The following is a 13,062-nucleotide window of genomic DNA, read 5'->3' as shown; positions in this document are numbered from 1 at the left end:
TCAGACCCCACCACCAGGGATAGATTTCTCTCCCCACCCCATCTGCGTTCTGGAGAGACCAATTCCTCCGCGGCTCCCTTGTTAGGTTCCCACCTATCCCTCTCCTCCCCCCCCCCCCACCACCAACCCGCCCTCCACTTCTTGTGCCTTCTCCTGCTACTGCAAGAAGTGCAAAACCTGTACTCACACCTACCCCCTTACCTCCATCCAAAGCCCCAAAAGGGCTGACAGAGATGCACTTGCACTTCCACACACATCATCTTCTGTGTCCATTGCTCCCAATGCGGTCTCCTTTACACTGGAGAGACAGGATCCCAACTTGCGGAACGTTTCAGAGAACATCTCTGGGACACACATACTAAACAACCCCACTGCCCTGTGGCTGAACACTTTAACTCTCCCTCCCACTCCACCTAGGGCATGCAGGTTCTGGGCCTCCTCCATCGCCAAACTCTAACTACCTGACCCCTGGAGGAAGAACGCTTCATCTTTCGTTTTGGGACCCTCCAACCAGTTTCTTCATTTCCCATCCCCCCCGCCTTATCCCAGATCCAACCTTCCGCCGCCCTCTTGAACTGTCCTACCGTCCATCTTCCTTCCCACCTATTCCTCCACCCTCCTCTCCGACCTATCACCTACCACTTTCATCTACCTGTCACATTCCCAGCTATTTTCCCCCACAGCCCTTCCGCCCTCACATTTACCTCTCAGCCCACTTGGGTCTTCCCCACATTTCTGATGAAGGGCTTAAGCTTGAAACATTGATTCTCCTGCTCCTTGGTTGCTGCCTGGTCGGCTTTACTTTTCCAGCTCCACACTTTTTGACTCTGGAAGCTAACATGTCTGCTTTCTCCATCATGGACTTCTCCTGCTCCCATCTTCCCTGCCTCCATCCTTAAAGCCTTACTTCCTTCCTTCCTTCACTTCTACCCTCTATCCCTTTACCAGATAAATAACATTTATATTGAGTGATAATACTTTACCAGAGATGTAAAGATGTAATGATAGTGGTCAGATGTCATTCCTAACTCCATGGCCTGGAAAACAAGATATTATGAATACACATTTTACAACTCTCTTTTAATCTAATTTAAAATCATGCCAGAGATGCACCCACTGCACAAAGGAGAACATTCAACCACATTGAGACCATAGTGGCTCCTGGGGGAGAAGTGCGGTCCCCCTCCTTTCCCTTGCTGCTCAATCCCCTTGGCTCAGAAAGGTTATATGGTTCAAGGAAGTGTTCATCTACTTGTCTCCATTTCCATTATCCTCATGGGTATTACGTTCAAGCTCATTACCACTTGCTGTGTAAAAGAAATTCTTTCTCACATTCCCCGCAACTCCTGCCCAAATCTTAAATCTTGTCCAGAAGAGAAAATGCTGGAAAATCTCAGCCAGTCTGGCAGCATCTGGAAGGAGAGAAAAGAGCTGACGTTTCGAGTCTAACTGAAACATCAGCTCTTTTCTCTCCTTCCAGATGCTGCCAGACCTGCAGAGATTTTCCAGCATTTTCTCTTTTGGTTTCAGATTCCAGCATCTGCTGTAATTTGCTTTTAAAGTTTGTGAGAAGATTTGTAGCTCGGGTGCTCGTTGTTGTGGTTCTGTTCGCCGAGCTGGAAGTTTTTGTTGCAAACGTTTCGTCCCCTGGCTAGGCGACATCATCAGTGCTTGGGAGCCTCCTGCGAAGCGCTTCTTTGATGTTTCCTCCGGTGTTTATAGTGGTCTGTCCCTGCCGCTTCCGGTTGTCAGTTTCAGCTGTCCGCTTTAGTGGTTGGTATATTGGGTCCAGGTCGATGTGTTTGTTGATGGAGTTTGTGGATGAATGCCATGCCTCTAGGAATTCCATGGCTGTTCTCTGTCTGGCTTGCCCTATGATAGTAATGTTGTCCCAGATGAAATCATGTTGCTTGTTGTCTGCGTGTGTGGCTACTAAGGATAGCTGGTCGTGTCGTTTCGTGGCTAGTTGATGTTCATGTATGCGGATTGTTAGCTGTCTTCCTGTTTGTTCTATATAGTGTTTTGTGCAGTCCTTGCATGGTATTTTGTACACTACATTCGTTTTGCTCATGTTGGGTTTCGGGTCCTTCGTTCTGGTGAGTTGTTGTCTGAGCGTGGCTGTTGGTTTGTGTGCCGTTATGAGTCCTAGGGGTCGCAGTAGTCTGGCTGTCAGTTCTGAGATGCTCCTGATGTATGGTAGTGCGGCTAGTCCTTTTGGTTGTGGTATGTCCTCGTTCTGTGGTCTTTCTCTTAGGCATCTGTTGATGAAGTTGCGCGGGTATCCGTTTTTGGCGAATACCTTGTATAGGTGTTCCTCTTCTTCTTTTTGCAGTTCTGGTGTACTGCAGTGTGTTGTGGCCCTTCTGAATAGTGTCCTGATGCAGCTTCGTTTGTGTGTGTTGGGGTGGTTACTTTCATAGTTTAGGACTTGGTCTGTGTCACACACACTATGACTTGGTCTGTGTGTGTGACACAGACCAAGTCCTAAACTATGAAAGTAACCACCCCAACACACACAAACGAAGCTGCATCAGGACATTATTCAGAAGGGCCACAACACACTGCAGTACACCAGAACTGCAAAAAGAAGAAGAGGAACACCTATACAAGGTATTCGCCAAAAATGGATACCCGCGCAACTTCATCAACAGATGCCGAAGAGAAAGACCACAGAACGAGGGCATACCACAACCAAAAGGACTAGCCACACTACCATACATCATGAGCATCTCGGAACTGACAGCCAGACTACTGCGACCCCTAGGACTCATAACGGCACACAAACCAACAGCCACGCTCAGACAACAACTCACCAGAACGAAGGACCCGATACCCAACATGAGCAAAACGAATGCAGTGTACAAAATACCATGCAAGGACTGCACAAAACACTATATAGGACAAACAGGAAGACAGCTAACAATCCGCATACATGAACATCAACTAGCCACGAAACGACACGACCAGCTATCCTTAGTAGCCACACACGCAGACATCAAGCAACATGAATTCGACTGGGACAACACTACTATCATAGGGCAAGCCAGACAGAGAACAGCCAGGGAATTCCTAGAGGCATGGCATTCATCCACAAACTCCATCAACAAACACATCGACCTGGACCCAATATACCAACCACTACAGCGGACAGCTGAAACTGACAACCAGAAGCGGCAGGGACAGACCACTATAAACACCGGAGGAAACATCAAAGAAGCGCTTCGCAGGAGGATCCCAAGCACTGATGATGTCGCCTAGCCAGGGGACGAAACGTTTGCAACAAAAACTTCCAGCTCGGCGAACAGAACCACAATAATTTGCTTTTATCTATTAATCTTGTCTCTCCGTCTTTCTACCATTAGCAAACATAAGGCCGGAATCTGCATGTGGAGAGTTACCAGACATAAGTGGGCTGCAATTAGGACTAAGGGCAAACATAGCTGTGTGCCATCTCACCCAGAGGGTTAAGTGATCAATGAGCTTGATATATCAGGGTTCAAGTAAGTGCTGTGATGTGAGCTTACCGGAAAATGCTGATGACATATACATTGAGATAGGTCTATATTGCAGAGATGGACAAGGAGGAATCCAGCTCCAATACAACACGGTATTGTAGAGCTTGAGCCCATTCTCTCCACCATTGAGGTGGTGATCAGCACTGCCAGCAGGACCAGCTGCAAAAGTCATCCAATGCTTCAGTGGTCCAGTGAAAACTCACACAAGTGTAAAGTGATTCAGGCTTGCTCCCATGAAAGCTCAGACTATGTGGGCACTGAGATTCACAGCCATGCTTAAAGTGCTTTGCTTGCCCTTACTGAAGTAACTATCTGTACTACAACAGATGGTTAAGACTGCCCCAGGATTTAGTTTGCTCTATGAAATATGAACTTGCTGTTCTCTAAGTATAATAGCATTCAAGCTCCCTCCATTGCTACATCACCAAAGCCTGTTTAGACAGCTGATAGTTCAAGCTGTGGGAGGAGAAAATGCAGATGAATGGCAGCCATTGTGTGTATAAATGGAGATTTAGCCAGCAATGAGTAGATGGCAGGGAATAACTGTGTTCTGGATCAGTGGTGCTGGAAGAGCACAGCAATTCAGGCAGCATCCGAGGACAGGCAAAATCGACGTATCGGGCAAAAGCCCTTCATCAGGAACCTAGGGAATAACTGTGACCTGGTTCTGAGGAAGGTGTACAGCTTGGGATATGTAAAAACTAGGAAGAAGTCTCAGAACTCCATCAGCTCGGGAGCAGTCTCTCTGTTCTCTAATTTAAAAAACAATTTAAGCCTAAAGAAAACCAGTTTACCTTTTCTTTAGCAGTTGCTATAAGGTATGACTTTCAATTAATAAGTCACTCTAATTCTCCTGCAAACAAGTGGAAGCATCCAGAAAACCAGAAAAATAAATTTAAACAAAACAGAATTCACGAAGGTAGAGGTGACATTCTGGGGACATAATATTGGGCATGGAAGGTTGACCCCAAGGAAGACAAAGTTGAAGATCTTAGAGGAATTTCCATGACAAACCTCAAAGAAAGAGGTGCGTCGATTTTTGGGACTAAGCGGATTCCACCGGAAGTTTGTTCCAAACTTCAAAGTGTAGTGGCACTGTACACGATTTGCTGAAGAGGAACACAAAATTTCAGTGGATGTAACAATGCCAGGAGGCATTTGACAATTTAAAAGCAGTATTAACCACTGCACCAGTTGTAGCTACACCAAACTTCTTGAAACTCTTCAAAGTTGTAATCAACGCTAGCGACATAGGGGTTGGAGCTGTACTGCTACACGAAGATGATGATGGAATTGAACTGCCAGTTGATTACTTTTCAAAGAAACTCAACATCCACCTGAGAAAATACTCTACAATCGAAAAGGAATTATTGATTTTGGTACTGGCCTTACAATATTTTGATGTTTAAGTGATGAACAATGTGCCGGAGATGGTTGTGCACACGGATCACAATCCTCTTACATTCTTGGAATGATTTAAAGACAAGAATGAGACTGTTTCACTGGAGTCTATGTTACAGATTTACAAATTGTACATGTTACGGATCGTAAAAATATGATAGTAGATGTGTTATCGCGGATTTATTGGATAAAGAAAGGCAAGATTGAACAAATGTAATATATGTGTGTGTGTAGAAGTTAAAATGAACTTAGATTAATGTCCTATGTATTTCATGGTAATGGGGTTAAGAATTAAAAAAAAATCCATCTTTTCATTATGATGGTTCATTTTTTTCTTAAGGGGGCAAGTGTTATGAACTTGAAGGTGTGTACTGTACCTTTAAGAGAGAGTTGCAAGCTGACAAGCAGCTAGCAGGCACGAAGTGTACTGGACAATTGAAAGATATAACATTTTGGCTGTAACCTAGATACCTTGCTGTTTTCACAGCAGTTCAAATTTAACCAATCAGTTTAAATTATGCCCCAATCTACTAAATCCAATCAAATTTGAATTTACTGTTTTGACAACATTAACCCAATGAGACAATCTGACTTTTTGGGGTATAAAAAGCAGGCATTTTGGACAGTTAGCCAGAGAAACAGCACTACTACTTGCCATTGTCAGACAGACTGGCCAAAAGCCAGCTCTCTAAAAGGTACTGTTTTCATATGAAAAATCTGTACAGCAGAAGACTGAAGATGAGCCAGGGAGATTTACAAACAAAGGAGGATGACAGCTGCTTTCTGGTTTTGAAAATTGATTTGCTGTAAATTTAATAGGTGCTTTATTGGATCAGTATATTGTTATAGAATGGGAGGTAGCTAACAAATCTTGAAGACAAAGAAGGCTTGGAGTTGTAAATAGTTGTTGCTTAATGTTGACTTTGAGTTAAAGAATGAAACTGTCATTTTTCTCTTTAAATACTGGAATTTAGGAATTCCCTGTAACTCATACTTTAACAGATTGAGATGAGGTGAGCTTTTCTGTGTTTGGTTAAATTAGAAGGGTTGGCCTGGCCAGAGATGCCCTCATCCCATGAATTAATTTTTTGAGATTCATTTGAACCCAGTTGTCTATATCTAATATATGACTTTTTTTATTTTAGCTCAAATCTCAATATGTTTACTTATCCATTGTTCTCTAATCCTACCAGCTTTACTTTTCACTCTAAAAGGGACACAATGACTCTGAACTTGTTACCACACTTTTGAAAGCTTCACACTAATCTGACATCCCTTTATCTACAAATAGCTACTCCAATCAATTTTTGCAAGTTCTTGTCTCATGCCATTAAAAATTAAAGTAAGGCAAATTTTATGGAAGGTTTAACCTTTTCCATAACTATTTTAAAACCAATCCAATTACAATCACTAGACCCAAAGTGTTTCCCTACTGTCATTTGCCCTGCCTTATTCCCAAGAGAAGGTCAAATTTTGTTCTATCTCTAGTAGGAACACCTAAAGATTGATAGAAAAAATTTTCTTAATACATTTAACAAATTCTTAACCATCCAATCCTTTAACACTATAGTAGTGCCAGCCAAATGTTTGGATAATTAAAATCACCTACTATTACAACCTCATTCTTACATATATCTGAGATCTCTCTGTATATTTGTTCCTCAATTTCTCTGACTACTGGGGAGTCTATAGTTCAATCCCACATAGGCAATCATCTCTTTCTTCTTTTGAGTTTCATGCCATAAATTTTCATGTGATTATTTTTCAGAATTATCTTCCCTAGATACAGCAGTAATATTTTCTTTAATCATAAGTGCCACTCCCCCTTCTGTTTTGCCTCCTTTTTTTATCCTTTCTATAGCATCTCAGACCTAGAACATTGAGCTGAAGTTCCATCTAACCCTCAGCCAAGTTTCTGTAATGGCTATGACATCTCAATCCCATATTTCCAAAGCGATCAATAACCAGGGCAATTTTAATGATCAACAGCATTAAAGGGCATTTGAGGACTTCTGTTTTCACTCGGATAGTTGTAAAACTTGCAGCCTGAAAGGCTTTTAGAGGCTAGGAATCCTCAAGAATTTTAAGAACTATTTAGCTGAGGGCTTGAATCACCAGGGTACAGGCCAAATATAAGTAGGTGAACAGAAAAATTAGTAAAGATGAGTATAGGTTTTCTACAGTTAGAAGCAGGGAAATTTATAATGGGAAACAAAGGTAGCAGTGCAATTAAATACTTTAGTATGTCTTAAAGGAAGACACAAATAGCATCCCAAAGATATGGTGGAGAACAGTGTCTAAATGGAAGCAAGAACTGAAAGAAATCATATTAGTATCAAAAAAAGTATTGGGGAAACTCAAGAAAGTGAAAGCTGGTAAATACCCATGGCATGATAACCTTCATCCCAGAGTCATTAAGGAAATGATCCTAGAAATAGACAATACGCTGGTGGTCATCTTCCAAAATTCTACAAATTAACAGTTCCTGTGGATTGGCGGGTAACTAATGTTACCCCACTATTTAAAAAGGGTAGCAAAGAGAAAACAGAATTATAGTCTGGTTAGCCTGATGTCATTAATTGGGGGGGAAAAGAGTCCATTATAAAAGGCGTAATAGCAGAGCACTTGGAAGATATGAACAGGATCAGACAGAGTCAGGATGGATTTAAGGAAGGGAAGCCATGCTTGACAAATCTGCTGAAACCTCTTAAGGATCTAATTAGTGGAGTGGGTAAGGGGGAGGCAGTAGATGTGATTTACTTGGATTTTCAGAAGGGCTTTTGATAAATTTCAATATAAGAGACTAGCATGTAAACCTAAAGTGCATGGAACTGGAAGTCATGCACTGAAATGGATAGAGAACTAGCTGGCAGCCATGAAACAAACAGCAGGATTAAAAGGGTCACTTTCCAAGAGCCAAGCTATGACTTTTAGGGTTCTGCAAGGATTAGTGCTTGGATTCCACCTATTTACAATATGCATTAATGATTTGGATGAGGAAATTACCTATCATTTTGTAAGTGACTCAAAGCTGGATAAAAGGGTATGCTGTAGGGAGGAATGCAGATGAGCTTCATTGTGATTTGGACAAGTTAAGTGGGCAAATACAAGTCATGCAGTATAATATGGATAAAAGTGAGGTTATTCACTTTGGTAGCAAAAATAGACAGCAGATTGTATGTTGGCCTTCATGGTGAGAAGCCAGGAGCAGGGACATTTTGCTGCAATTGTACTCTGTATTTGTGAGGCCACACCTAGAGTATAGTGTCGTTTTGCTCTCCCTATGAGACAGGATATTTTTAACGATGGAAAGAGTGCAATGAAGATTTACCAAACTGATTCCTGGGATGGTACTTCTGAAGTATGAAGAGAGACTGGATTGATTAGGACTATATTCACTGGAGTTTGAAAGAATGAGGGTGGATTTCAAATAACCTCTTAAATTCTATTAGGGCTAGATAGTGTATATAGACAGGAAAGATGTTCCTGATGTGGGGGAGTCCAGGTACAGGGGTCTCAGTCCAAGGATAATGGGTCTACTATTTAGATCACAGCTGATGAGAAATTTCTTCATGCAGAAAGTGGCAAGCATGATGGAATTTTCTGCCATAGGGAACTGTTGAGTCCAAATATTGAAGACTTTAAAGTTCTGAGGAAGATTTGCTCAACCCAAAATATTAACTCTGCTTTCTCTCCACAGATGCTACCAGACCTGCTGAGCTTTCCAGCAATTTCGGTTTTTGTTACTTTCAAAAAAGATGCAGATATAGTTCTTAGGACTAAATTACAAAGTGGGAATAGGGTACTGATTGGATGGTCAGTCATGATCATACTGAATGGAGGACCAGGCTTGAAAGGCCAAGTGACTTACTCCTGTTCCTCTACCGTATGTTTCTATTTTTCTAAAGGCTGGAAAATGGGATTTGAATAGATGGATGTTTGATGACCGACAGACATATTGGGCTGAAGGGCCTCTTTGCCTGCTGCAAAAATGCTACGACTGTCATTCTCTTAAAAACTGGATACCCTAGCTTGCTGGATGGTCAGGTTTGTTGAAAGGATTACTTTGAGGTATGTAGATTTGGAGGGATGGGGGCAGTGGGGAATCTGATTCTGAAAAGCTATCGGATTTAATCTTGTTACTGCCTTTCAGCGTCGACTTGTTCATACATTGAATGGTATGAAATAGCAATATTCCGCAGTCTTAGAAATGAGTGAATAATCAATCTAAACAACTCAATTGCAGCAATTAGGCTATTTATCTGAGCCATTCACTAATTATTAAAACTCTTGGTGATCAGAGTCTAGTAACTTTAACACTGAACATACCTTGCGAAGGATGGATTGTGACACTGAAGTACTGGCATCAATAATTATTGTTGCAATTTTATCATCTCGAATTTCCTTCAACACAGGTGTTGAATCCTGACTTTGGTCCAACATTCGGACTGACAAAGTGTCCTTGGAAATAAGAAACTGGCGTAATAGCTTCTCCAAATTCAAGAGGCCTATAACAAAATCAGGGAGCAAGAGATTTTTTCAGAATAATAACATATGTACAGCTAAACCCACATTAAATTGAAATGTAATTTCTTTCTCTTCAGAGGGAATTTTATCTGCAAAAGTATGAATACCCAATAGATATGCTGAAACTATATAAAGGTCTGGTCAGACCACAACTTGATTGGTAAAAAGAATTGGATGCAACAATCTAAGGAAAGTGATGAGGGTCCTAGAAAAAGGCAGAGGAAATGTACTAGAAGTGTTCCAGGGATACAGGACTTTAGCTACAAAGGTTAAGTGGATAAACTGGTTTTCTTCTCCTTGAAGCAAAGGAAATTAAAGGCTGATTTGATCACAATGTACATGATTCTGACAGTTTTAGATATGTTGCTCCATTGGTTGATAGTACTAGAACAAGTTGACACAGATTTAAGGTTTTGAGCATGGGACTGGAGGGGATTGAACGTAACTGTACAGCACAAGAATGGGATCTTTAGCAAGATTAAACTAATCTCTTCTGCTTGCCCTTGGTCCATATCCCTCTATTCCTTACATAGGTGCTTATCTTAAAGTTTCTGAAATGCCCCGATCGTATCTGCTCCCACCATTCCCCCTGGCAGTGTATACAAGATACAAGGCTTTGGAAAAAACTTAGAACACAGAACATTTACAGCGCAGTACAGGCCCTTCGGTTGTCGATGTTGCACTGGCCTGTGGAACCAACCATCTATCCTACACTATTCCACTTTCATCCATATGTTTATCCAATGATCATTTATATGCCCTTAAAGTTGGCGAGTCTACCACTGTTGTAGGCTGGGTGTTCCACACCCCTACTACTGAGTAAAGAAACTACCTCTGACATCTGTCCTATATCTATTACTCCTTAATTTAAAGCTACATCCCCTTGTGCTAGCCATCACCATCCTGGGAAAAAGGCTGTCATTGTTCACCCTATCTAATGTCTCAATTAAGTCATGTCTGAACCTTATTCTCGCGAACGAAAACAGCCTCAAGTCCCTCAGCCTTTCCTCCTAAGACCTTCCCTCCATGCCAGGCAACATCCTAATAAATTGTTTCTGAAACCTTTTCCAAAGCTTCCACATCCTTCCTATAATGGGGTTACCAGAACTGTACACAATACTCTTAAGTGCAGCCACAGCAGAGTTTTGTACAACTGCAACATGATTTCGTGGCTCTGAAACTCAATCCCTCTACCAATAAAAGCTAACACACCGTATGCCGCCTTAACAACTCTATTAACCTGGGTGGCAATTTTCAGGGATCTAAGTACATGGACACTGAGATCTCTCTGCTCATCTACACTGCCAAGAATCTTACCATTAGCCCAGTAGTATTTATTCCTGTTGCTGCTTCCAAAGTGAATCATCTCTCTTTTCTGAATTAAACTCTATTTGCTACCCCTCAGTCCAGCTCTGCAGCTTATCTGTCCCTCTGTAACCTGCAACATTCTTTAGCGCTGTCCATAATTCCATTGACCTTCGTATCATCCGCAAATGTTCTAACCCATCCTTCTATGCCCTCATCCAGGTCATTTATAAAAATTACAAACAGCAGTGGACCCAAAACAGATCCTTGCAGTACACCACTAGTAACTAAACTCCAGGATGAACACTTCCCATCACCACCACTCTGTCTTCTTTCAGCTAGCCAATTTCTGATCCAGACCGCTAAATCACCCTTAATCATATGCCTCTGTATTTTGTGCAATAGCCTACCGTGGGAACCTCATCAAAATTGTTCCCCTCAACTCTTTTGAACTTTACCCCTCTCATCTTAAATGTATGCCCTCTAGTTTTAGACATTTCAACTCTGGGGAAAAGATTCTGATTGTCAACCCTGTCTATGCATCTAATCATTTTATAAAGTTCTATCAAATTTCCCCTCCGCCTCTACCACTCCATAGAAAACAACCTGAGTTTTTCTAGCCTCACCTTTTGGCTCATACCCTCTAATTCTGGCAGCATCCTGGTAAACTTCTTCAGCACCCTCTCCAAAGGTGTGTCTGTGTGTCTGTGTGTCTGTGTGTCTGTGTGTCTGTGTGTCTGTGTGTCTGTGTGTCTGTGTGTCTGTGTGTCTGTGTGTCTGTGTGTCTGTGTGTCTGTGGACAAGTCAATTCTTTGTCAGCTATGTGGAACAGTCCATCTTCCACATTTACACTGGCACCAATCCCCACCTTTTTCTCGCTACATTGATGATTGCACCAGTGCCATCTTGTGCTCCCATGAGGAGGCTGAACAGTTCAGCAACCTCACCAATATATTCTACCCCAACCTGAAATTCACTTGGACCATCTTGGGCACCTCCCTCCCCTTCCTGGACCTTTCCCTCTCCATCAATAGTGACGACTCACACTGACATCTCCTACAAACCCACTGACTCCCACAGCTACCTGGACTACACATCCTCCCACCCTGCCTCCTGTAAAAATGCTATCCCTTCATCCAAATTGATGATGCCCTCTAGCACATCTCATCCATTTCCCGCACCTCTGCCCTCAAACCCCACTCCTCTGACCAGAACAAGACAGAACCCCCCCCAGTCCTCACCTTCCACCCCATCAACCTCCATATACATCGCATCATCCTCTGCAATTTCTGCCACCTACAAATGGACCCCACCACCAGGGAGATCTTTCCCTCCCCACCCTGATTTGCCTTTTGTAAAGATTGTTCCCTCCACGACTCCCTCGTCAGGTCGAAGCACCCCACCCACCCACTGTCTCTTCCCGGCACCTTCTCCTGCCACTGCAGGAATTGGAAACTCCGTGCCCACACCTTCCCCCCCCCCCCCCCTCACCTCTGTCCAAGGCCCCAAAGGAACCTTCCACATCCATCAAATTTTCACCTGCACTTCCACACATCATTTACTGTATCTGTTGCTTCCGATGTAATCTCTTCTACATTGGGAAGACTAGACGCCATCTCGCAGAGCGCTTCAGAGAACATCTCTGGGACACCCGCACCAACCAATCCCACCCTGTGGTGGAACACTTCAATTCTCTTCCCCACTCCCTCACAAACTTGCAGGTCCAGGGCCTCCTCCATCACCACCTGATGCCTGGAGGAAGAATATCATCTTCCGCCTCAGGACCCTCCAACCCCATGGCATCAATGTGGATTTCACCAGTTTCCTCATTTCCCCTCTCCCCACCAGATCCAACCTTCTAACTCAGCACCGCCCTCATGACCTGTCCTATCTGTTCATCTTCTTTCCCACCTATCCGCTCCACCCTCTCTTCTGACCTATCACCATTACCCCCGCCCACCTATCGCACTCCCAGCTACCTACCCCCAAGCCCTATCCCCTTCCCATTTATCTCTCCAGTCCCTTCGCTCACAGCCTCATTCCTGATGAAGGGCTTTTGCCAGAAACATCAACTCGGATGCTGCCTGACCTGCTGTGCTTTTCGAGCACCACATTCTCCACTCTGATCTCCAACATCTGCAGCCCTCATTTTCGCCAAGTCAATTCTGAATCCATGCAGTCAATTCACCATGGATCCCATGCATCTTAACCTTCTGGATGAGCCTACCATGAGGAACCTTGTTGAATGCCTTACTAAAATCCATGTAAACATCATCCACTGCTCTACCCTCATCAATCACCTCTGTCACTTCCT

The 13,062-nt window shown here is 43.0% G+C and overlaps 1 protein-coding gene across 2 annotated transcripts in view; it reads right to left on the bottom strand.

Annotated features, from left to right (window-relative positions):
* LOC122540572 (glutamate receptor ionotropic, kainate 4) overlaps positions 1-13,062 on the bottom strand; it is a 192,569-nt gene that overhangs the window by 87,407 nt on the left and 92,100 nt on the right. For both annotated transcript variants that reach the window (XM_043676446.2, XM_087976264.1), the window contains exons 6-7: positions 9,246-9,424; positions 984-1,037 (exon numbers count right to left, since the gene is read on the bottom strand). In XM_043676446.2, coding sequence (XP_043532381.1) covers positions 984-1,037; positions 9,246-9,424 — 233 coding nt within the window. The remainder of the gene's footprint in view (positions 1-983; positions 1,038-9,245; positions 9,425-13,062) is intronic.

This window comes from Chiloscyllium plagiosum, unplaced genomic scaffold, assembly GCF_037043375.1.
Source record: "Chiloscyllium plagiosum isolate Xiang-an unplaced genomic scaffold, Cpla_swu_hap1 HiC_scaffold_29, whole genome shotgun sequence".
Taxonomy (NCBI): Eukaryota; Metazoa; Chordata; class Chondrichthyes; order Orectolobiformes; family Hemiscylliidae; genus Chiloscyllium; species Chiloscyllium plagiosum.
The sequence above is the reverse complement of the archived record's forward strand: the minus strand, read 5'-3'. Positions and strand labels throughout refer to the sequence as shown.